The sequence below is a fragment of the Ascidiella aspersa genome, chromosome 3 (assembly GCF_963924565.1).
Source record: "Ascidiella aspersa chromosome 3, kaAscAspe10.2, whole genome shotgun sequence".
NCBI lineage: Eukaryota > Metazoa > Chordata > Ascidiacea > Phlebobranchia > Ascidiidae > Ascidiella > Ascidiella aspersa.
The window spans coordinates 14,840,640-14,864,269 of NC_139449.1; the positions used below are offsets into that span (position 1 = coordinate 14,840,640).

A 23,630-nucleotide genomic window follows, 5' to 3' on the forward strand; every position below is an offset into this window, starting at 1 on the left:
AAAGTGCGCGCATTTTTGAAGGCAGTTCAAAATTTGCGCACATTGTTAAATAAAGTGGGTACTTTTTTGAAGGCTGTTCAAAATGTGCGCACATTGTTAAATAAAGTGCGCACTTTTTTGAAGGCTGTTAAAAATGTGCGCACATTTTTGAAACCCTTTTAAAATGTGCGCACATTGTGCAAAACATGTTCGCATCCCCGTCTCCTTTGTCTTGACTTGGAATTTTTGCAGCGATGATAACATAAAGTTGTAGTAAACTTTGTCTGGGTGTCTAGCGTTAGCTACAGACTAGATCGTAGAAGACTGTTTCAACGTGTTTCCAGAATCGTCGCCGCGTTCGCCGGTCTTGAATCCCCTAATTTATACTACAGTAGGCCTTAAATTGTTATTACACTATCGCATAGAAAACGTTAACAGGTTCAACGTATTTCGTTTTAGTAATAATACTTGGCAATTGAATCAATGGGTTTCATTTATTTTAGAAAACGTATATGATCTTCACAGCAATAACTTTTTATATTAAATAATTTCCCCATGATTCTTCGTTTTGACCGGTTTCATTTGCTTGTAAACAACTAAACAACATTTGCCAAACAAAGGCCTTTCGTTTTTTGTGCCCAGAATATTTGGCAACAGACACCTGTTAAAGAACTGATTTTCTTAATATTACTTGAAGTAGGCTGTACCTACATTTATCACAGTCAACGAAATATTTCACGGATCTTTAACAACCTTTTAACTGTCTCAATTAAAATATATAAAAGAATGTGTTTTTTTTGGGTCAAAAAAGGTTTATAGGGTGCCTTCAGTACCGGTATAATCAACTTTGCAACTGCTTATAACAGGGATGGCCAACCCGCGGCCCATCACTTATTTACACTTTCAGTAGCCTTTATTTAAAACAATAGTTTCGACTTTCATCAAAACGTGTAGACCGCCCAGTATTTGATGCACCGATAGGCATAATCTTATATATTTTTCGGGGACAATATTCGAGTCTAATGTCGCATTTCAACATCATCGGAGACTTGTGCACCCCTCCTTGTTATGCAAGATGTGTGTATTTGCGGACCGTTTCAAGGAAATATATCAGCCCAAAGGTATCCTACCATGACATGATACGGCATGTAAACTCTCGAAATGTGGAATGGGAGGTCAAAAACTTTATCAGCTATCAAAAAAACACTTTTTGAGATCACATAATAGAAAATGTACAATACTGGTTTTAAGAACATGTCGCTAAAGTGTTTCCAAATACTCTAAATTAAGCATAACGAGATTAATAAAATACAGTTAACGTTCCATGTAGGCCTTTTTAGAGAATTGATAAATACATACTTTTTCAAATGAAAATTTGTCCAATACCAGTACAAAATAACCTGAATTAAACCACAGCTGTTTGCTATGGATATGTTACATAGCATCAATATAAATTAGTTTTTGTGTTTGTATAGTTATTGGTCCTTGTTCTTCACTACATATTAAAGGATATTTTATTGCTTCCAGTCCATCCATTGTTATAAAATGCAAATCAACGGTTACAGTTGTAAGGTTACGTTAATTGTGCATCTAAATCTGTCAGGACCTCCAAAGCCCTTCGTCTTAAATCTTCCGAGTCTGCAGTCTCTTTTTTGGTTAATTTGCCACATTGCTTACGAACTTTCTGTTCGGACTGACCATGGATCCGTTTAAGGCGATCAAGAGCACGACTTGCTTGTGCCATCTTGTGTTCTACCTCAGATTGTGATTTCAAGCCACGATTTAAATTCTTAATTACTTTGCTCGCTTGTTGAACAAAGCTAGACATTGGACGCTTTAATGGTCCAGCCACGTACACTTCGTCGTTTCTTCTATCATACCCATTGGGTTCATGACACTGTTTAAATTTTTAATATTATATTGAAATATTTTTCTAAAATGGTTATGATTAAAGAAATATATATACTAGGAGGTTGTGTTTAGTACTTATAACGAATCAAAACAAATACACAAAAATATTGTGACAGGAGAAAACTGGCAACGTACATTAGATGTTTTTTTATTTAAGTCAGGTGGGTTGGCTGATACATGTTCTTCTTCGACCTTCCGAGTGAACTGAAAGTCTTTCTCACCCTTCACTTGTAACTGATATGCTTCGTTTTTAGCCAAATTGCGCCGAACTATAGCAAGATTTTCTGCGGGTTATAGAAAACAGTTGTTCAAATTAACTTCTCACAAGTAAAAATTTAAAACAGCTGCATAATTATAAATATAGTAGATTCTAGGCCTGTGTAGCTCGGTTGAATAAGCGAATATTTGAGTATTACAGAAGTCGTTAGTTAGAATATCCCTGCATGATGGTATATTCGAACCTTGCCTTGTTTTACAATCCTAATTGGGCGTACTGATTTCGTGAAGCCTAAACGAAGGCCTCTGGTACACCGCATTTGGTTCCTAATACATTTTCTCAAGCGGGTTTAATATGGTGGCTTTGGAGCCTACAACTCCCCTAGACATTTTGGGTAGAAATAAACTTTAAAACTATGCTGTGTTAAGTAGGGGAAGGTCCGTGATGGGAAACTTTTTCAAATGATTATAACTCTAAATCATATCAGGGATTTCAAATAATATAATGCCTACTTGACAACTGCCATAAACGCTTGTTCAACAATTATATCTTTGCCATTATATTTTCATTTTTTTTATTAAACGGTCTCATAAAAAACGTTGTTGTGTCCAGGACTGCGGAGTTGGCTCCGACTTCCGACAGCAGGAAAAAGTGCGATTTCGCCCCAATCTGTATTTCACACATTTACGTAACTCAAATAGGATGGATGAATATGCGGTTGGATAAATGTTTCACTATATGCTATTCAACTTTCACAGTTTACTGTTTGCGGCCTTGTCGGTTTCAAAATTAAAAAAAAAAAAACTTGAATAGTGGCATTACAGAATTTTTGACCAACAGAGAACAAGTTGAGCGAATCAAAACAGACTTTCGGTGGTTACAAGTGGACACTCAAAAAACAATAGAGATTCAGAAGCAAAAACAAGTTAGAAACAATGTATAAGTTATTTTCAGTGGACTGTCACCTAATCTAAACATTACAAAGAACATCGGTTACATTTGGGTTCTTTCCGTATAGGTGGTACCAGTGTTCCCTCTAAGAGAATTTTCTACTTCGCAAATAGTTTTTGTAGTGCGCAATACTATTTAAGGCTGCGTTGGCAGGGGCCCGCGGCAGATCAATGTTTTTTGTATTGGGGCGAGGCGTAAACATTTTAAAGATGACGTTAAAAGCGTGAAGTCATGAAACAATTATTCTCAATAAACTTGTATGTGCAACTCCAATCGTGTTTAAACACGTTCAAGGATATGGCAACAAAGCGGTCGCGCGAAAAAAATATCCGAATATTCGGGTTAAATTGACAAATGTCTAATTTTTAAATAATAGGATGCGTGATGCCTTTAGCGCACAATCAATAATCACGAACTGTTCTTTTATTTGCATTTATCAAAATAATTTTGTCAATTTGTGAGGACTATTATTGACCCCGGCACTGTTCTAAACTCATTTTTTCCTAATTTTATTGAGTAGACATTATTTCTACGTGAGATAAAAAAAAAAAAACATACACAGCATGAAAAGTAATTTATTACGTCACAATCGTCAATGCGGATTTGATTAGTTTACTTGCTTTTAGCTACAAACATCAACGTAAAAAGCGTCAATGCGAAAAGCTCAAAGTGTTGTGGCAAAAAGTGAATATACTTTAGTTTAAATTTGAGAATGAGGTAAGTGCGCAAAAGCAAATTTTACTGCACAAATTGTCTGGTGTGGCTGCGCAATTGCGCACCTTAAGAGGGAGCACTGGGTGGTACATATTGACCAATTTATATAAAAAATCGTTATTATATTTGAAAAATATTGATACTAATAATGCAGCTCGTTATTTCCCCGGGGGACTATTCCAGAGTCGTATTGAGTTGTGTATCATTTGGGTTATAGAGCAGATAACTGACATTGTTAATAGGAAACGAAGCTCGTAGCTAACACGGTCTTTAATCAATTTAGGTGTGTATGATTGTGTAAGTAACATGATCCAATAGGATGAATTAACTTAAAGAATAATGACAAAGCATGAACGTTTCGCCCCAAATGTAGAGGAGTTAGACCTAGGTTAAACAGACTTAGAATTAGCTTAGCTGAATCATATTGAATACTTTTAAGTAAGTCATTGTCGGATCTACTACAATTGTCATAACTAACATCGGCGTATTTAAGTATTGGAAGAACGTGAGCTTTGTAGGAAAAAAGGATTATGAGGCGCGAAACAGCTGTGGAAATATTACGCAGAATGTTTAGGCGAGTAGTAAGTGCTTTATAATTATATAAGATATGTTGATGCTAGAATAACGAAGGAGTAAATATATAACCTAAGAATTTGTGACTGTCATATTCAGGTAATATTAAACCTTTGCAAGTGATTATAACATTCAGGGTTGTTTTTTGAGTATTGAAGGCACTGATGTTTTTATTGATTTAATATTCACCCCACAATTGGATGCCCATTTTTCAAGAACTTTTAGACCGTTTGTTAGTTTTATGTAGTACAAACGGACATTTAAAAGACTAGTATAAAACTGTGTCATCTGCAAAAAGTGATACATTGGAAGTTAGATTAGCCGAAATATCATTTACATAAACTAGAAATAACAAAGGGCCTAAAGTTTAACCTTGAGGCACTCCAGCATTAGTTGACAGTGCATTAGGCCAGGGGTCCGCAAATACTTTTTGGCGCGACCCAAAATTACTTCTACCGAGGTCTCGCGACCCCAATACGGGTTGTTTTTAATAAAATAGCTTTGCTAAAAAAACACAGTAACTTATTGTGTTTATTTATTAGTATTGCGTTTTGTTCATTTTAAAAGAAAAAGGGTTCTGTAACACAACCGAAAAGAAGCCTTAAGTTTTAGTACTTGTGATTTCTCATTCGGATGACAAATATGATTTAGCAACCAATATGTGTTCTTGGAGTTGCACCCCCACCAACTCCCCGCCATAACCCCTTTACCCCCGTCCGCTACTGAGCTTTCTTAGTGCAATAATTACTGGCAAGGTGTGTAATGATTTTTTTGGCGCGACTCACTAAAATTGCCCGACGTCTCGCAATCGCTTTAGGAAACTCAACATTATCAGCTTAACATTAGAAGGCGCGTATCTAAGGAATTTTCAGGGGCCAATATACATTATAAGACACAGGTCGGCAACCTTTACCAAGTCCCGGGCCAAACTAAACTCAACAAGTTCCTGGCGGGCTATACGTTCCCACTACCAATTTTGTTTTAAAAACGTGTGGCCTTTACGCACTGTAATATAATAACTCCTAATCAGGGACGGACCTAAATGTTTGATCCAGTAAAATGAGTCAGTCTACTACAAAAGGAAGCAGCGCTCGCAGCGCAGAAAAAATGCGTTTGTTTGGTTTTAATTGGCAATTACCTTTTAATTTACAAGGAGCCGTGACGCATTTGGCACACACAAAATAAAATATGAACATATTTCTTATACTCTTTTATTTAATGTTTTTCAAAAAAGAATACATCCGCGAACTATTTAATTTGGATAAAATTGGATTTTAGAGGGTTTCATGCTACGAAAAATTTCCTACTTATAGTTGTCTTGCGCACGCCAACTTTGGTCTGAGAAGACTCCATCAAAACGCAAATATGGGAAAACTTTGTGCATTTTCGTATAGTTAAAACATTTAAAAATATGGGGCATTGTAGAGAGGTTGCGGGCCGGATTATTTTCACTGGAGGGCCTTTAAGACACGATGTAATGTAACAAAAGTAAACCAAAACGTGACATCTTAACACAAGGACCTTACACACCCTGCTTTGTCCAGCCTAACTCAATGCGCCAATCGCAACCAGATTGCCTGCATCTGGTTTTAGTTAGCAAAACTTTTCATTTAAAAATATGGACGACGCTTGACCACACAAAAAATAATATTTCCGCAAACATAAATATTCGCGTGAAGCGTCTTATAATAGCTCGTTTATATCGTTAAAGTTTGCGAAAAACTGCATAACCTGGTTAAGCAGTTTATGTTAGCAAGAATTTTAATACTTATTGGGCCAAAAATGCTCATTGCATATCGCGTTAAGAAAAAAAATTCGTTATCTGATAAGTATGCATATTTTAACTTTAAGAGAACTACGTGCTCAGGACGCTTTGGTTAAAGAAAACGGGCTAAAAAGTCGTTGAAGAGAGTTTGTTTTAAAACACATACTAGGAAGTAAAGCAAGATTCCGGCTCAACAGATCAGTTGATGCGGTAATGGCCAAAATAGTGTTGATTTGCAAACGCTTTATCCCATCACCTGGTACGAAGTAAGGTCTCGCGACATTTTAAAGGGTCTCAGTGTATATATTTCGCGTGACAATTCTACTCGCGCTCAAAGTAAGACGGACCTATTTTATATAATTCAGTGTATTAGTGGACACAATTAAAAAAAAAAAAAAAAAAAAAAAAAAACTCTAGGTTGCCCGTGTGCCGAGATATTGCGAAAAATAGGTTTTCGGTGGTGGCCATCTTGAATTTCCAAAATGGCCGCCCTCGGAACATTTGTGCAAATGGGAACATCGATTTTCAGATTCCTGATGTCCTAAGCTTTCCAAAAATGTATAGGTTTGCAAATCTCCACAAAAAACCAACGAAATTACATAGTGAACCTGACTAAAAGGATACTGGAAGCTAAACACAAATCTCTTGCTCAACAACGAATACATAAAAAACACGAGGCGCACAATACGTGATTATGTGGCCAACAATCCTAAACATGAGGTGAATCCACACATTCGGTGGGATGCTCTTAAAGCAGTAATCCGTGGGAGTCCATTAAACACAGCGTCAAAGTAAAACGAGAAAACTACAGCCAACAGCAATATTTAGCGATAGAAGAAATTGAACGAGAATTAACGCTGACAAATCAACCCAACACGGTTCAAAGCGATAAGTTGGCCAAATTAAAACTGGGGTTAGATAACTTGATTGAAAGACGTACACAAGGTGCAATTAATAGAAGCAGAGCGCGCTGGGCAGAGATGGGTGAAAAAACACCAGCTTTCTAAACTTAGAGAAACGCCACGTCCAAAAAAAAAATCAATCAAACGACTAAAAGTGGGTGATCAAATCCAAACAGATCTAAAGAAAATTCTAAAAGAACTGGCCAATTTTTTTGAAAGTCTATACAAACGATGCGATGCTAAATATACTAAGGCACAAATTAACGTACACTTATCGACATTAAATCTGCGGGGCTAGACGCAATGCAGAAAGAATCGACCGCAATTTACACTATGCTGAGGAATAAGTCCCCGGGCCTAGATGGATTGCCGGTAGAATTTTATCAGACTTTTTGGCATGAGATAAAAACCTTGTTTTACGACGCTTGGATGTATACTGAAGAAACCGGTAAATTTAGTCAAACTCAAGCGCAAGGTGTAGTAACACTGATCCCCAAGGCACATAAAGATCCTTTGCTGATAACTAATCACCGCCCCGTCTATTTGCTTGATGTGAACTATAAAATTATGTCAAAAGTTATAAACAACAGGTTAAAAGCCAATATCGAGTTCCTAATCAGTCGAGACCAAAATGACTTTATGAAGGGTAGATATATTAGGGATAATCTTCGCCTGCTCTTTGATATTATCGATTCCTCCGATTTTTACAAAATTCCGGGTTCCATACTATCTTTGGACATTTACAAAGCGTTTGACACTGTTGGTTGGGATTTTATTTACGCAGCATTAGGAAATTTTGGCTTCGGACATAACCTAATAAACTGGATAAAATGCGGAACCTACCTGTAAAATAACCAACAATAACTTTTTGTCGCGCGAATTTAAAATCGAAAGAGGTGTCCGGCAAGGCGACCCATTATCTCCGACGCTTTTTTTGCTATGTATCGAATGTCTAGCAACGGCGTTGCGAAAAGACGAATTTGTAGGACTACAACTTAATGGAGACGAATTTAAAGTATCTCTACTTGCTGATGATACGTTAGTCTTTTTAAGAGGCGAACAGAAAGATTTCGAACGAATATTTGGTGTGCTAGATAAATTTGTAGACATGTCCCGATGTAAAATCAATATGCAAAAATTGCTTGCATTTCATGTAGGAGCCAATCGCTCTTCGACAGAAAAACCTTACGCGAACAAAGGCCTCGAGTGGCCAGAACACTCATTTAAGTACTTAGGTGTAAAAATTCCACTAAAAAACCCAAAGGAACTGTTTCCGCTTAACTTTGGTGAAGTTATAAATAAAATTATTGCAGTCTTAAACATTTGGTCCGGTCGAGGGCTAACTCTTCTGGGACGAATTTGTATCCTAAAAGGATTCCCACCCTAATTTACAAAACTAGTGTTCTTCCGGTCAACTTGCCCGAAGCATGGGTGCGTAAACGAAAGTGTTTCAGTTTATATGGGGGTCTAGATGGGAGAGAGTTAAGCCAACAAAAATATGCGCAAATACTGAACACGGAGAGCAAATATGTTGGACGTTGACGCATATATTATGTCGCTGAATATTAAATGGGTGTCAAAACTTTTTGACGACGAGTATAATGCACCGTGGAAAATGCTTGAAAAAGGCGTTCTAACAGACAAAGAACTCTAATGCTGGCTGCGAGGAGACTTGTCTGTCGCATCGAGGCAATGTTCTAAACTAATACCTTTACGCACTACTAGAAAGGCAATATCAGACTGTAGGAAGTATATGACATTAACGCAATTGCAAACACTCAAGGCCCGTCCTTTATGGGTAAACAAAATCGTCCGACTCAAGACAGAAACGTTCTATTTAAAGCCACTTATCAATGCGGGAGTTTTTGACCACAATGATCTACTAAACGACTCGGGACACTATAGGACCTATGACCAACTGGCAGTTAAGTACAAATTCCACCCAAACAATATAGATTTTAAAACCTTTATTAAAATGATCGCTGCTCTCCACTCCACGGCAGGCTCTCCACCCGACCACTCCACGGCAGGCTCTCCACCCGATACTAAACTAGTCACCACTTTAAGGCAGATACTTCAGGTACATAACTCATCAAAAACTTTATACAATGAGATAAAAACATACACTACTGATCGTCCCATAAAGAACAACGCAAGTGGGAACGGGATTTAAATCTTGTACCGAACACAACTCCTTGGGACAGGTTATTTGAAAAACACTTGCAAGCCACAATTGAAACTAAACTGCGATCCTTTCAAATTAAACTTAATCTTCGTGCGATTGTGACCAATGATGCGCTATTCTCTTTTGATATAAGTGAAACCAACCGGTTTGTATTTTGCAATTTAAATGTTGAAACAATTTCTCATGTGTTTTTCTATTGCGAACATGTTGTAAAGTTTTGGGAAGAAGTCACTGCTTGGATTTCATCAAAACTTTTTATATCCCTACAAACCATTCCAGTAACTGTTCTGTTTGGTACTGTAAATATGAATGATTTTCTAAACTGTTTAATGCTTGTGCTCGCTTTGTGATTTATCGATGTAAATACGCGAAAACTTTTCCTTTTTTATTAATGTTCAATAACATGGTAAAAACAGTAAAAAAATCAGAATACCATATTGCGCTAGGAAATAAGAATCTTGCTGCTTTTCGAGTTAAATGGTCCAGTCTGTAAACGTATACCTGTCGCTTCTTATTAAGTGCTATCCACCTTTTATCTCTCGTGCGTCGTTTTCTTCCGCCGTGTAACTTATTATCGCGTAATACCATCCTAGATACGCCACTGGTCACGCAATGTTGGTTCTTCGCACTGTTTTTGGTAGGTTTTTCATATTTCTGGCAGTAAAAATAGTCATTCATACGGACTATTAATGCGTGGATTAGTTGCTTGCTGTTTGCTCTTAACTTGTCAAACAGGATAATCTTACAATCTGAAAATAGCAGCTCTAAAAAACACGTCCGACTGGTGACAATTCCAGAAAAAATATCCGGTATTTTAAATTGATCAATGTACACCACAAACATTAAAAACAACTCGAAGTTCATTGCTACAACTAATAACTTTACAACTAGCCGGTTTAAAAAAATTTAACAGAAACTTTTGTTGTGAAGTTTGCTGTAATAAGCAAAATATATAATTAAAAATTAATAGGCCAGTAAATTTAAGTGAAAAAACGCCAAAACCTAGAAATAATTATTGCAACTATTTTTTTTTGCTGAATCATATCCATATGTCAATATAGGTTAAAATTTAAGAACACCTTGAGATTAGTCTAATTTGAAAGGTACAGTTTAAAGAAACAAAAATGTCAATTACAAACAATTTGGCTAACATATGACGTCCTAACATCACAACCAGAAATCTTGAGGTAACAATTTTCATTACCGCACAAAAATTCGAAATTAAACAATAGATTTGAAAAAATAATCACATAAATTCTTTCGTAAACAGTCTCCCATTTTAGGACCAAAACAGTTAATTCAGTTAAATTAGCCAGTTTGCTGTTTTTTTAAATATGTATTCACCTATTAAATGTTGTATGTAGCCTACCTAGGTGTCTAAACATAGAATGTTATTATGATATATATATACAGCAGGTCACTGCGATCTGCAAACTTTTTTCTCCTTATGAGAAGCGTAGAACCAACTGGTGGCTTGACTAGAGGATGTGGAATACAGGCCAACTAAGAATTACATGGCTTTTATCTATGCCAACATGTGCAAAATTTAATACTCAAAAATTAACTGGTTTCAAAATGTAGGCAACAGCCTAAAAATATGTCAAATGCATATTAAAACCGCAAAACCCTCAGCCCTACCCTCTTTTGTGGTGCGGCAAGCATGCAAACTAACTTTGCATTATGGACAAGATTGAAAACTGTTAATGTTGTTATTCTCAATGACCTGGAACCATCCAATATGGGTTGATGGAGAAGCCAAGCCCTACTTCACAGAATACTATGGAGCCCAGTAATCCACACTTAAGTTAAAATCTGTCAAACATATTCCTCATTGATCAAAAGGCTGTCCAGTCATTTAAATGAAACCAACACAATTGTAGTTGGAGATGATACAAAACTGCTGGGTCTTTTAATTCATCACGCTGAGGTGGATGAGTATAGACCCTACAAGTTGTATTTTTTTCCTGCTCCAAAAAGTAACTCATCCAGCAAAAAACTAAGGATATCACAATAGTCTCAACTCGTAAAAGAAATATCACAGAGTATATATATAATTCGTACATGCAATACTTGGATACGACACAGTGACACATTTATTTGGTATAGGAAAACCGAAAGCCTTGACTCTATTTATGAAACAAAAGGTTCTGTGATTGTACCCAACATTCTATTCTTTAAATCCTATTATGACAGATTTTAGAGCGACTATACAGAACCTTCTTAAGGTGATAGGATGTAACTTTACAACCATAACATGTTCTTGCAGAAAGCATAATTTGCAATGTATTTTTGCGTACGGTCAATGTTAGGGCATGTCTTGTCTTGTTAACACAGGTTGTTGTCCAAGAAGAAACCTTGGACGATAATTAAAATCGATAAGTGACAAATGTTAATTGCATTTATGTGATGCTTAAAATTGTTCTTAACTTTTTGAAAGGTAACAGAAGTGATTGCGTTACTTTATTCAGTTTTAATTAAGTAACTGTAACCGGTGATGTCATATCATGTGTTATTAATATAAAATTTAGTGGTTTGTGCTTATAAGCGTTAGTTTCTATACAAGGTCCTTCTTACATGCCTGCGCTAAATGCAAAGTTTATGTCAGTCACTGTGCTTTTTGAAGCATAACTGAAAAAGTAAAATTTGTTATCATGACAGTTTCTTATACTTTCTCTGTGATATGACTTCAAACAATGTAAGTTGTAAACAAACCACCTAAACATGGCCTATAAAGAGCGAAATATTTTGGGTAATCACCTACGTTTTGATTTAGCTGCAAATAGCCTTTGAAACATGTACTTAAACCGCATACAGGATTAAATAAATAGAAATGTTTTTTTAGGTGTTTTTTTTTTAATTTTGTAATAATTTTTGCATTCTTATTGCAAGCCACATAAAAAACAGAAAAAAGTCTTGGAAGACAGCTTAAAAGTAATTTTATTGACAAGTTGGTAAAAATAGGATGAGATGAGGATGCATAACTAAATTTACTTTACAAAACAAAATATTAAAAGTAACAAAAAGTACAGGGATTTGTGATTTAAATAGCTTTTTTACTAATGTGAAAACTTGGCGATGTTAAAATTTATTTTGTCGTCCAACGGTGCAATCTGATTGTTAAATCTTTCTGGTTTTTTATTTGTACTTATTGTGACAATTTAGGTCTTATTCCGTATATATATTAGTGCCTTTTTTGGTCCTAATACCATAGTACAGAGGCGGGCAACTTTTGCAGTCGGCGGGCCCGATATTGGAAAATGAAGTACTTGGCGGGCCAGATCCAACTAACAATCACTATTATTTGACGTAGTAAGCAAGTAGTGGGGAACTGAGGCAGACGGCCACATTAACATGTAAGACTGGAAACTTTCTGTGGGCCGCTCAAATTCCTGTCAAGGACTGTGTCCTGCCCACCAGCCGTATGTTGCCCGCCCTTGTCATAGTGTTATAGATAACTTTGTTGTGTTTTTCCTTGTAATATTTACAAGTAACCAGCTATTTTAAATATATATGTAGTTTATATCACCTTATGAATGCAATATACCAGGGGTGGCCAACTAAGCAGTTACCAAGAGCCGCATTTGTTACTTGGTTAAACGTTAAGGGCCACACCTTTACACAATGGAACGAAATGAATGGCCTATCACTCTATTTCTTACTAACTCCACACAGCGATTGCGCGAAGCGCGAAAAAAGTGCCTTTATTTCGTTAAATAGACAAAATTTTAATTTAAAGGAAGATGCGACGCATATAATGTCGTAGATCAATATTATTTGGGCATATTTTTTGCGTTAATCTTGTTTCAAAACTGTTATTAAAAATACAATGGCCTTAGGCAAACAGTCTGATCTAAAATAGAAACCGACAATAATCCATAACTTACCTAAGGAAATCGAAATCAAATCATAAATGCAACATGAACGTTAAAGGCGCATATAACTGGGTGAAGAGCCGCACGTGGCTCGCCCCTGCAATATACAATTCATCACTAATTACAAAAATTGTCGTGAGTCCAAAAATGCCTAAAAATGTTTATTTGATTTTTTTACTAATCAAATAGTTGTGCGTTTTTGCCAATAGTTTCGTATCTGTAGTACAACTTTCAGTCCTTCATGTTTCTTAAAAGTGTGTATGTGTCCATTTATGACAGATTTAGGATTTTGTGTTTGTTTTGTTTATAAAGTTATGAACGTTTTATAAAACAAGTAGTTAGTGAGTGGTTGGAAAGTGTAGTAACTTTTTCACCAAATATAAAAAAACAGAATGATTTAATTATGAAAAACTGTTGTACCTCTATATCAGCGTTTCGCCGCGGCGCACTGGTGCGCCATGGAAGGCTGCTAGGTGTGCCGCGAAAGGAAAAAAAACATATCGAAATAAGTCCAAAATTAATCGGATTAGGACTTAATGGAAAAAATAACGTTGTTAGTCTCAAAAGCTGGAAGTCCCGTTAAAGATATGCAACTATAAAACCCATATAATAAAAAATGCAGGCATTTTAAGAGAAATATCGGTGCACCTCAAAAATTTCGCGCTCGCAAGGTGCGCCGCCACGTTTTCATATGTCTCTAGGTGCTCTTCCAAGTAAAAAACGTTAAGAAACACTGCTCTATATAGTATATACTACTTTAAAATAGAATATTAAATGCTTAAAACAGGCAATGAGAAATTTAACATGTAGGCCTACTTTTAGTGTGTAGTACTTAATATTATATATTAAAATAATTCTGTTTTGTCAACAAAAACGAAAGGTGTAAAAACATTTTTAAAACAAAAAACATTAAAATGCGTTTTTCTCAAAACCATAAATTAGGACTTACCACAGTTTTTGTTATTAGCTACTTTATGCAGTGTAAACACTGTATTTGTTTAAACAACAACTTTAAGCCAAACAATCGGAGTATATTAAATGGAAGCTTATTTAAATCATTGTCCCCACTTAATTTATTCCATAAACTATGCTAAAATATATATAATAAACAACTAGTACAACTGAATAAACAATAAATTTAAATGTAACTTAAAATGCAGTCATACTACCGAGAAAACCTCTAATAAACACAAAATGTCCTTAAAAAAATGCCATATCCCTGTATATATAAAGTAAGTGGTATGATTATCAGACTTGTTGTACATACTTCAATAACAATATTGATAATATAATGTGATGGGTTACAGGGCTTGGCGAATTAACATAGAATGAGCCTTGTGGACAATTTTAAAAATCCAAAATGACTTCTTTCCCCAGGTCAGACAAGCTGGAACTTTTTTTAGCTGATATGTGGAACCCAAATGACAGAAAATCAGTTGAGAAACACTTGTTTCTAAGACTCATAATAAGGATGCTATTTAGACAAGAATTGCACATGTCAGTACAAAGCCAACTACCAGTACCCTTACACATGTGCCACTAATCTGAAAGTTATCTGGTAGCTGCGATTTGCTACTTGTTAAAAGAAATTTGAATCTCTATTTAAACCAATTTTCACTTTAGTTTCAAACACAGTAAATCAATTAGACAACTTTTTCGTTCAAGTAACTTATCGGGAATTGCAAACATACACTAATGACATTAATTACGACCATAAAACAACGGCCAAGAAAATATGGCTCACAAACCATTATCATTTCCTAAAACTTTCAAACTATGAGGATATTTTATAGATTCTGGTTTATGAGAAATAAAGGTTTTGTAAAAAAAACAAACAAAAAACAGAACAAAAAGGGGTCAAACAAAAAGGTTGGGAAACCAATGAAATAAAGGGATAAAATTGTGTCCAGTAGCAAATAATTAAAGCAAAGTAGTTCTGTATTTGTTTTCCTTGTTAAAAAAATCATTTTCTTAATACGTATTTTATTTGTTGTAATTGTGTGGATTTTATTTGTGTATCATTACTGATTTTCACATTAATCAAGAGCTAGTATTTTTTTGTACTGTGTCAATTTATATACCTACTTAGACTTAATTAATTAATTCAATTAATTAATTCAAAGTTAAGCACCTGCAATTTATTAACTCTTATAGCTTTCCATGGCCCAATTCGTATAAATGGCAAAAGGTATGCTTCCGCCTTTGACTCAAAACTTTTTTGCGCTATTTTGTTGGGACAAGGCTTTTAAGTTGCCATGCTAATTTCCGCAATCAGTTCACTGCAATAAACAGATATCTGATTACTAACGCTGGGAGTGTTGTCTGGTTTGGCATCCTGGGCAACCAGGCAAGTCTCAAGAAATATGAGCTTATTTAAGAATATTTAAGCTCATAAAATAGCAATTATTGCAACATTAATTTTTCTACATTTTAATTCCCCGGAATGTTGAAGGCCACATATAAAAAAATGGTATACCCTATTTAACCTTGGCAACACCAGGTATTTCATCTAGTAACTTACAAATTAGTTGGAAATTAGGCATAAATTTTAACGTTTTTTTATAAAAATAAATTGAGAGAGGTGATGCACCAATAATACTGCTAACCACCAATAGTGCATTTTGATATTACAAAGAAGCTTTTATAGAAAATCGATAGAAATAGGATTTTCACATTAGGCAAAAAATAAAATTTAAAGCAGGTTAAACACCTATTATATTGTCCTAAGATAACTTACCAGCAACATGTGTCTCTTGAGGAGCCAATTGTACAACATGTTGTAAACACTTTTCAGCTTTTTTCCAATCGCCGCTTCTCACAATGGTCACACACAAGTTATGCTGGCCTTGGACATTAGTTGGCTCAATCTCCGTGACATTCTTAAATGCCCTGGTGATAGCAATAATAAACAACAATAGTGGATATAATAGCAGGAACAAATTATAGGGTAATCTATATACATATATATGTGTGTGTGATATAACCTTTCTAAACTGAAACATACATATACACAAAGTGTATTCTGTGATCAAGCCCTTCTGGAGTTGCACTGTCCAACGATAACGGTATCCATTATAAAGGGTGTGCCAGAAAAACCTACCACATTTTAAATTGGTACTGTGGCAAAGCTGTAGCAGTCTGACAGGAGGTTGAATTTTTATTGTAACAAGGGACCCACCATTTGTGTTTCAGGTTTTTATAAGCAAATATTGTATGTAAAATGACCTGGACAACTATGAAGTCAATGCCCTCACAATATGTTTGCCAAAATCAGCTCGAAGAAAAATCAATATATCAACAGACATTTTTTTGTGTGCCCAAAGTATCAGGTCTCCTATATTAAAGTTTACCCAATTAAAACCAAATCAACGCACTTTTTTCGAGATTCGCGCGAGTCATTTTTGTTTTCATGTTGTCTCTCTAATGTAATCAAATGAACTCAATTGTTATTAATACGATAATAATTATCCAACATCCTAAGAACCACTGGTTTAAACCATCAAGGGCTATTCCTTAAAATTCAAAACACACTTTTTGCATTGGTCAGGCAATGAAAGTACTAAACACTACAAGGTACATATATTTTACACTACATAAACTCAATTTTTTAGTGGGCATTTAGTGACATCATATTTAACGGAAAATCTTGATCACCCCAAACAGATATCCTAGGCTTGTCCCTGGTCCTTTCATGACCAGTTGAGCTACTTTTACTTGGGATTTTATACTGTGAAATGACTGGGACTACTAAAACGGGACTTGGCCAATGTTGAGATTTTATAAAATGGTGGCAATAATTTAGAAAGATAATTTTCATTCTGAATCAACCTAAAATTTGTAAGTGGTGCTATATTGCCCATAAAATATTTTTTACCTTACAGTTTATTTGATTTTGCACAAATATTTGGTGCAACTTATCTTAATACAGTTCATAATTGTGACATAACAATCAACTGTTATGTGGTCTAGATGCTGATTTTTGCTATTGGGTGGCTAAAGAAACCCACAGATTTTGAACATGTTTTGCATAATTTCTCAGTTTAACAGTTTGCCAATTCATTAAGTTGTGAAAACACTGCTTTTAAAAGGCAGACCATTCAATATAGTAAGTAACAGCCTTAGTACATGGTCTTTGAGGCTGTTTCCAAAGATTTAAAAAGGGGAACGAGTTTTGCTTAAATGTGTTGAGGGGGGCGGCACCTGGGTTAACGCGAAGTACAAATCTACATAGCACAGTTACCTACAGTCTGTTCATAAGCAAATTCATAGAATGGTAACAAATGCTCAGATTGAGCAAGTTGACCGATAAACACATGTATGTAACTGTAAAAAGGAAACTATAGCTTACTTTTGAGCCTGTTGAATGTCTTTTAATCGGTTCAACATTATATCACCATAGAGAAGAAGACCCTTTACATGTTGTGGGTGGAAAGAGAGCAAGGTGTTGATGGTTTCAATGCAGGCCATTGTATGTCCATCTAACAAAAACTAGATTTTAAAATACTACAGTTTTGTGTTATATTCAGATTTTCACACTTTTTAGCTGTGTGATTGAAATAACTTTAAATTTATTTTTGAAATTTATGTTTCAAGACACTTACCCAACTTGTATAAAAGAAATGCTTTGTTGAACAGGCATGTTTTGTCATTTGGTATATTCTAAAAATGTTTGTTATTAGGAAACAAGGATAAATACATATGCTTATTATATGGGTCAAAAATTTATTTTCGGGACATATCTTGTTTTTCCTCGTATTCTTTTTTGGTTTGCTATGGCTTGCTTGGTATGTTTATGACCGATTTTTGTCCGGAACTTTATAGAAAAAGTGTACATCGTAGAACTTTCAAATATTCAGACATGACATAGGTGGTATGTAGCTTTAGTTTGCTGTAGCTATGTAGCTTTAGTTTGCTGTATATTAGGAATTAGTCTTTTATGTTGGGCCAGCGTCAACACTGGATTGCATTATGAAACAATATGTTAAATTGTAAGCAATTTTAATTGCATTAGTCAAAGTAGTTTGCACCAGTGTGTAACGCAATTATTGTTCTATGTAAATTTTATGTTCTGTTACCTACATGCCTTACTTTTTAAGGTTTACACCTATGTTAGTAATTAAGTTTAATTTATACACATACTGGCATAAATTGCTATAGTGAATGGTATGTTAGACAATGATTAATATAATACTTTACTGTAAAGCAAGATGAGGGGGTCAATAGAAATAATATGGAGCCCAAGGGGGCACTAGTGTAAAAAAGGTCTGGGAAACATTGCTTTAGACCAGTGGTTCTCAACCTGTGGTACGCGAAGTCATTTTGGGTGGTACGCTGTACGCAGTATGTTTTTAAGTAAAATTACAGTTTTACCAAAAGGTTAAGCATTTTTTTTATTGTAATAAACTAAAATTCATTGTAATGATTGTATAGTTGAATATTTTATGCTTCTTTAACGATAGGAACTATTAGCTTTCCGGAACATCTATGCAAATTTATTTTATGACATCATAGCAAAACAACAAAGAATCACAAAACTTGACTACCAGTATCTTGCAAGTTAAAAACGAGAAACTTGTTTGAGTAGTGGGCTGCATTTGTTTTGAAATTTCCGGCCTAATTAGCTAATCCACCCCTGTTAATAATCCTATATACATTTTGAGTAAAGTTGAGTTTTTCAACATTTTGTTGGTACGCAACAAGATCATGGAAGCTCGAGGTGGTACCCAGTGAAAAAAAGGTTGAGAACCACTTCCTTAGACAAACAGTTAAGTCATTCAAAAGTTCTTTATTTAATTTCAGCAGCAGAAATAGAATGATCATTATATTATTAAACAGACTAACCGTTTTATTTTAATAACTCTACAAGTTTACTGCAGTCAATTTTCCATTGTTACGTCATAAGAACATAATATTTTTTTCCGTAGACTACAAGCATAAATTCAGACATTCATGCAAAATTAAAAAAAAAACAATCTGTAAAGAAATGTGACAATTTTGCGAAATTAGATACCTTGGTTTTATCTAGTTTAAGTGTTGTTTTATTTACTGTGAAACAAATTTTGTATGACTAAACAACTGTCAGTCGATTAACAGAGTTACTGTTTAAACAATACATTTTATTGGCCCTATTTCACAACATTCAAATTGGATCAAATAGCAAACAAAGAGCAAAGTCGGTCATTGTAGAAAAATATAGCTTTTCTGGCAATGGTATAAGGAAGAATTATAGAATGAATAGCCCTTACAGGTTAACTGAATAAAAACAAGGGTTCCTCCTTGCCATGTTTTTCTTAAAATTAAATAACAATTTGGAATGTGCTAATTGGTAGACACTCGTCAGTTTGCAAGTTTAAATTTTATATCTGCCCTGTCAAATATTTAACTTTTCTTACATTGAGCACCAGATTCCAATAATCCAAGGCTTGTTTAGTATTATTAAGGTCCATATGAATAGAGCCAAGTAAAGTGTGAGCAGAATTGTTGTCTGGTTCCAGTGAAAGGACTCTTTCTACACGAAGTTTTGCCCGTTGAAGTAGATCTTTATCTAAGGTTTCCTAATAGATATTGTATCTGAATAGTTAATTTAGTTTATTTAGTTAGATAGTATAGATACAATAACTGCAATTAAAAAAAACTACCTGCAATATTGTTGCTGAGTTAAAGAGTGCCTTCACATGGAGAGGATTATGGTAAATTGCATATGTATACCCTTCCAATGCTCCTGTTTTATTCCCCATACTGTTGTGTATCACACCTACAAAACATGCAAAAATAACAGTGTCCAAATTAGTTTTATAAAGTTCTGTGAGAATGAAATCAAGTCAAACTTTCTTGCTAATACTGTCTACGATTCAATAAAAAGTTTTAGAAATCTTTGCGATACTCTTAGGATCAAACATTTTTTTGTGTTTCTTCATTATATTGTGTTATGTTATCAAGTGATGTCATAACCTCAAGAAACAAATTTGTTTGTGCACTAAACAAAGTTGTGTATGCATCCAAAATAACTTTATAATTGTCAACAAAACAGAAGATGTCCAAATTTACCAGTTTTGATACCTCAATGTTTTCCATAACATTGCATTGGCTATTTACTGTCAACTTTTATGCGGTTTTAACATCTGCTTTAAATTGCTTTCCATTATTAAACGAAATGTAAGAAGCTTTTAGGTTAGTGGTTCTCAATCTTTTCTAAAAATTTTATGTGTAGGTCCCCTGACCATATTTTAGATGATTCACAATTCAATAAAATAATGGACTGCCAACAGAACAATAGAGGTATTTAAACAAACATTAACAGAAAAGTTTTGGAATTAAATTGTCCTCGAATTGCAGACTGGAGGCCAAACGGGTTATTGGTAAGACAATCACAAAGTTCCTGTATATCAGAAAAAGTTCCAAGAAATATATTTTTAAAAACTGGAAATGTGACAGTTCAATGCTTGGTGTAGTGCTAACACGGTTTCTGCCTCCACAAGACTTGATCACAGTGAAACCAAACTGCAAATATGAATGATGATATATTTTATTCTTTTGATAGAATATTAATATACAATACCTAACATTAATGTAAACTTTAAGTCGACTATAGCTGAAATTTAAAATTAAAAAAGAGCAGAGCCCATTTGTTGCATACAATACAACTGGCAACATGATGAATACAAATCAGTAGCTGTGGCAGAACAATGGTTGTATGGTGCATCCGTTGGTCAAGCTAGAAACTATTTTCTAGATTTAACACCTGTTTCAACTTACCAATGTGTTAATTTGTGGCATAATTTCTCAATGTGATATTTTTTAAAAGTAGAGCCAAAGCTCTTTTGTCATCAGCCACTTTGTGTTGTTAGTATTGGATCAATTTCAGCTTCATATTAGTCCTTATTTACTGAGTTAGCTTAGACCAGGGGTTGGCAACCTTTTTCTAGTCCAAAACAAAACTCATCACTGTATGGCAGGGTCATAATAATTTCTACTAGGTATGTTTGTATAACGACATGTGTCTTTGAGAGTTTTATTATTATAGTAATTCTCTATTAGACTGACCCTGTATTTTTATGCAAATGAAAATTAGTCTAATTATACTTAAGGCAGAAACGTGCTAAGCAGGAAAAACGTTGAGTTTGTTTAGTTGAAATTGCAAAACTATTATTAATATAGGAGTAGTAAATAATCAAATATATTGCAGGGTTGTTCCTGAGCAAAAATTTACACTCGCCAGTCAGGTGATTAGCTATCGATCAGAACTCGACCAGACAAAATAACACTCGCCAAAAATGTTGGCACTACTTCTGCAAATTTCTGTCCTAGTGAGGTTATTCCTTGGGTTATCGTTAAACTGTCTTGTGGTATCTATACAGAAACATTAGTTCTTATAAAAGTCTAGGTGTTTATTTTCATGCATGGATGAACAAATTAATGACTCGTAAAGCAGTTTACGCTTAAAACAATGTAAATAAATCAATTACCTGCATTTTTTAGGTCTTATTCAAAAGATTTAAAAACTTATTTCACCTGGTTTAGGTCTGCATTAGTTATTGCTGCTATTTAGGTATTTTGTGTGTTCCTTTTTTGTGTATTTTGATAGGTGATAGTTAAGTATTTAATATTTTGTGTTAGATAATATGTTACTTTTTGAAATGGTACAAAACAGAGCTATAAAATACAGATTCTTCAACATAATCTTAAATCTATTGTTTAGGTCTGGAAAGCATTAAAGCAGATTCTTAAATATTATGGCCAGTGATTGTAGCAGCTGTTGAAAATGCTGTTTTGTATATTGTTTCCGCTATTTCTGTGAGGTGGATGGTTGTATTTTAATGAATGATATAAAACCTCTTTACGCCACTTTTACGCACAAAAATTTGAAGCTGTTTTTCTTGGTAGAATTTTTTTTATTTCATGACAATATAACAAATTTGCCATTGCCATCTTAGCCGACCACTATTTGACAAACAAACCTTATGAAATTTTTGGCTGAGATATCATTGGTGCATGCCTCTCACTGGTTGCTTTTTAATACTTACCAGCAAAACAAACGAGTTGTACAGCTAAAAGGACAACGTTTCTGGGTTGCATTACTCTTGCGTTAAGGTAAGGTTGTGTTTATTGTAAAATCTTGTAGATAACACATGAAAACAAACAGCTGTATGCATTACAACCACAGTGTTCTGCAAGGAGATTTAAAATAACATACAACAAGTGAAGGATTTGAACAAGCTGGAATTTCATCTCAGGAGGTTTCTTAAGTAATACATTTCAGTGCACTTGTGAGGAATGTCAAGTAATAAAACTAGATGGGGGTGCGGTTGTTGAATATTTTGTATATTTCAGGGTTTAGTGATTATTTTTATTTTGTTTTTTGGGGGGTAGGGGACCATTATAACTAGCGTTACTCATGAGGGTTGCTTTTAAATACTATTAATATAACTTTGATTTGTGGTTTAGTATAAATGTCGCCAGATCTATAGTTTCCTTAACTTGTTTCTGCAAGCTAAAACAGATTTGGGCCGAAAATTTCCAGCTGTAACTTATGTCTTAGATGTGAAAGGGGTAGTTGTCAGGGTTTCATTTTCTTATACACTAGTTTGGTAAAGAATATGCAAAATCAATTTTAGAACCATTTTGCAATCAAAATATTTTATTTATTTACTTTTATTCTTGCCGCTTCAAAATAAAAATCCCAATCCCAGAGACAGTGATAAACATGGCACTTGACGCCTAAAAGCTTTACCTTCAAGAAAACTTTCAAGCTTTTTTGACTTCACTCTGGCGACATAGTTTATGAACGACGAACGTCATATAAATGGAGCTTCTAGCAATGCTTCCCTGTGTTCTACGGTGGGTGAAACTTTATTACAAAGCCTCGTTTCTTCATATATTACCGCAACAATAAATTCAAATATGGCGAGGTTTTGGGGAATGATCAAAAAATATGTTTCATGAATAAAATTTACGTACATAATGCGTACGCCCATGTTATTAAATTTTGGCCAGGCAGCATTTAAAAAAACCAGATATAATCATTCTCTTAAAATAATTTAACGCCTATGGTTTGCTATACTTTTGCCAATTTTACTCGGTAAATTTTTACCATGCCTTGGTCTGTGTAATCACTGTTAAAACATACTTTGAATCTGTTGTTTCGAGCCACCCGATCCGTTAGAAATCAGTGCATTTCTAAGCAAAAAGGTCTACGACAATCAGGGCATCCAATGGCAGAAAAGTCTAGACTTTTAGACCTTGAGGTCCTGGCAATGCACTGATTTGGACCTTTAGGTAAACTCCCGGCAAAGATAAATTAAAAATATTCATTAAAAGTTCAGAAAAGATAACAAAAAAGGTGAGATAGGATTAATAACACTTGACCCACCTAAACCCTAACGCTAACCCGAATCCTAACCCAAATAATGTGCGTTATTTTAATAATTCTTTAAATGCTGGGGAAGAAAGCCCAAACTCGGATGGTCATAAGATGGTTTCATTCAAGATTATTACGTCACAAATTGAGGTATTGGGGTGTCACGAACACAAATATTGTGCGCGTTATTTAGAGAAATACTTC

The 23,630-nt window shown here is 34.7% G+C and overlaps 1 protein-coding gene across 1 annotated transcript in view; it reads right to left on the minus strand.

The window, feature by feature from the left end:
- Positions 1–708: 708 nt before the first annotated feature.
- The window catches only part of LOC146160347 (protein O-mannosyl-transferase TMTC3-like), a 63,747-nt gene continuing 40,825 nt past the window's right edge, over positions 709–23,630 (minus strand). The window contains exons 14-20 of the mRNA XM_083385428.1: positions 19,708–19,823; positions 19,462–19,623; positions 17,671–17,728; positions 17,418–17,547; positions 15,807–15,958; positions 2,026–2,174; positions 709–1,876 (exon numbers count right to left, since the gene is read on the minus strand). Of these exons, the coding sequence (XP_083241554.1) occupies positions 1,553–1,876; positions 2,026–2,174; positions 15,807–15,958; positions 17,418–17,547; positions 17,671–17,728; positions 19,462–19,623; positions 19,708–19,823 (1,091 nt within the window). The 3' untranslated portion in view covers positions 709–1,552. The remainder of the gene's footprint in view (positions 1,877–2,025; positions 2,175–15,806; positions 15,959–17,417; positions 17,548–17,670; positions 17,729–19,461; positions 19,624–19,707; positions 19,824–23,630) is intronic.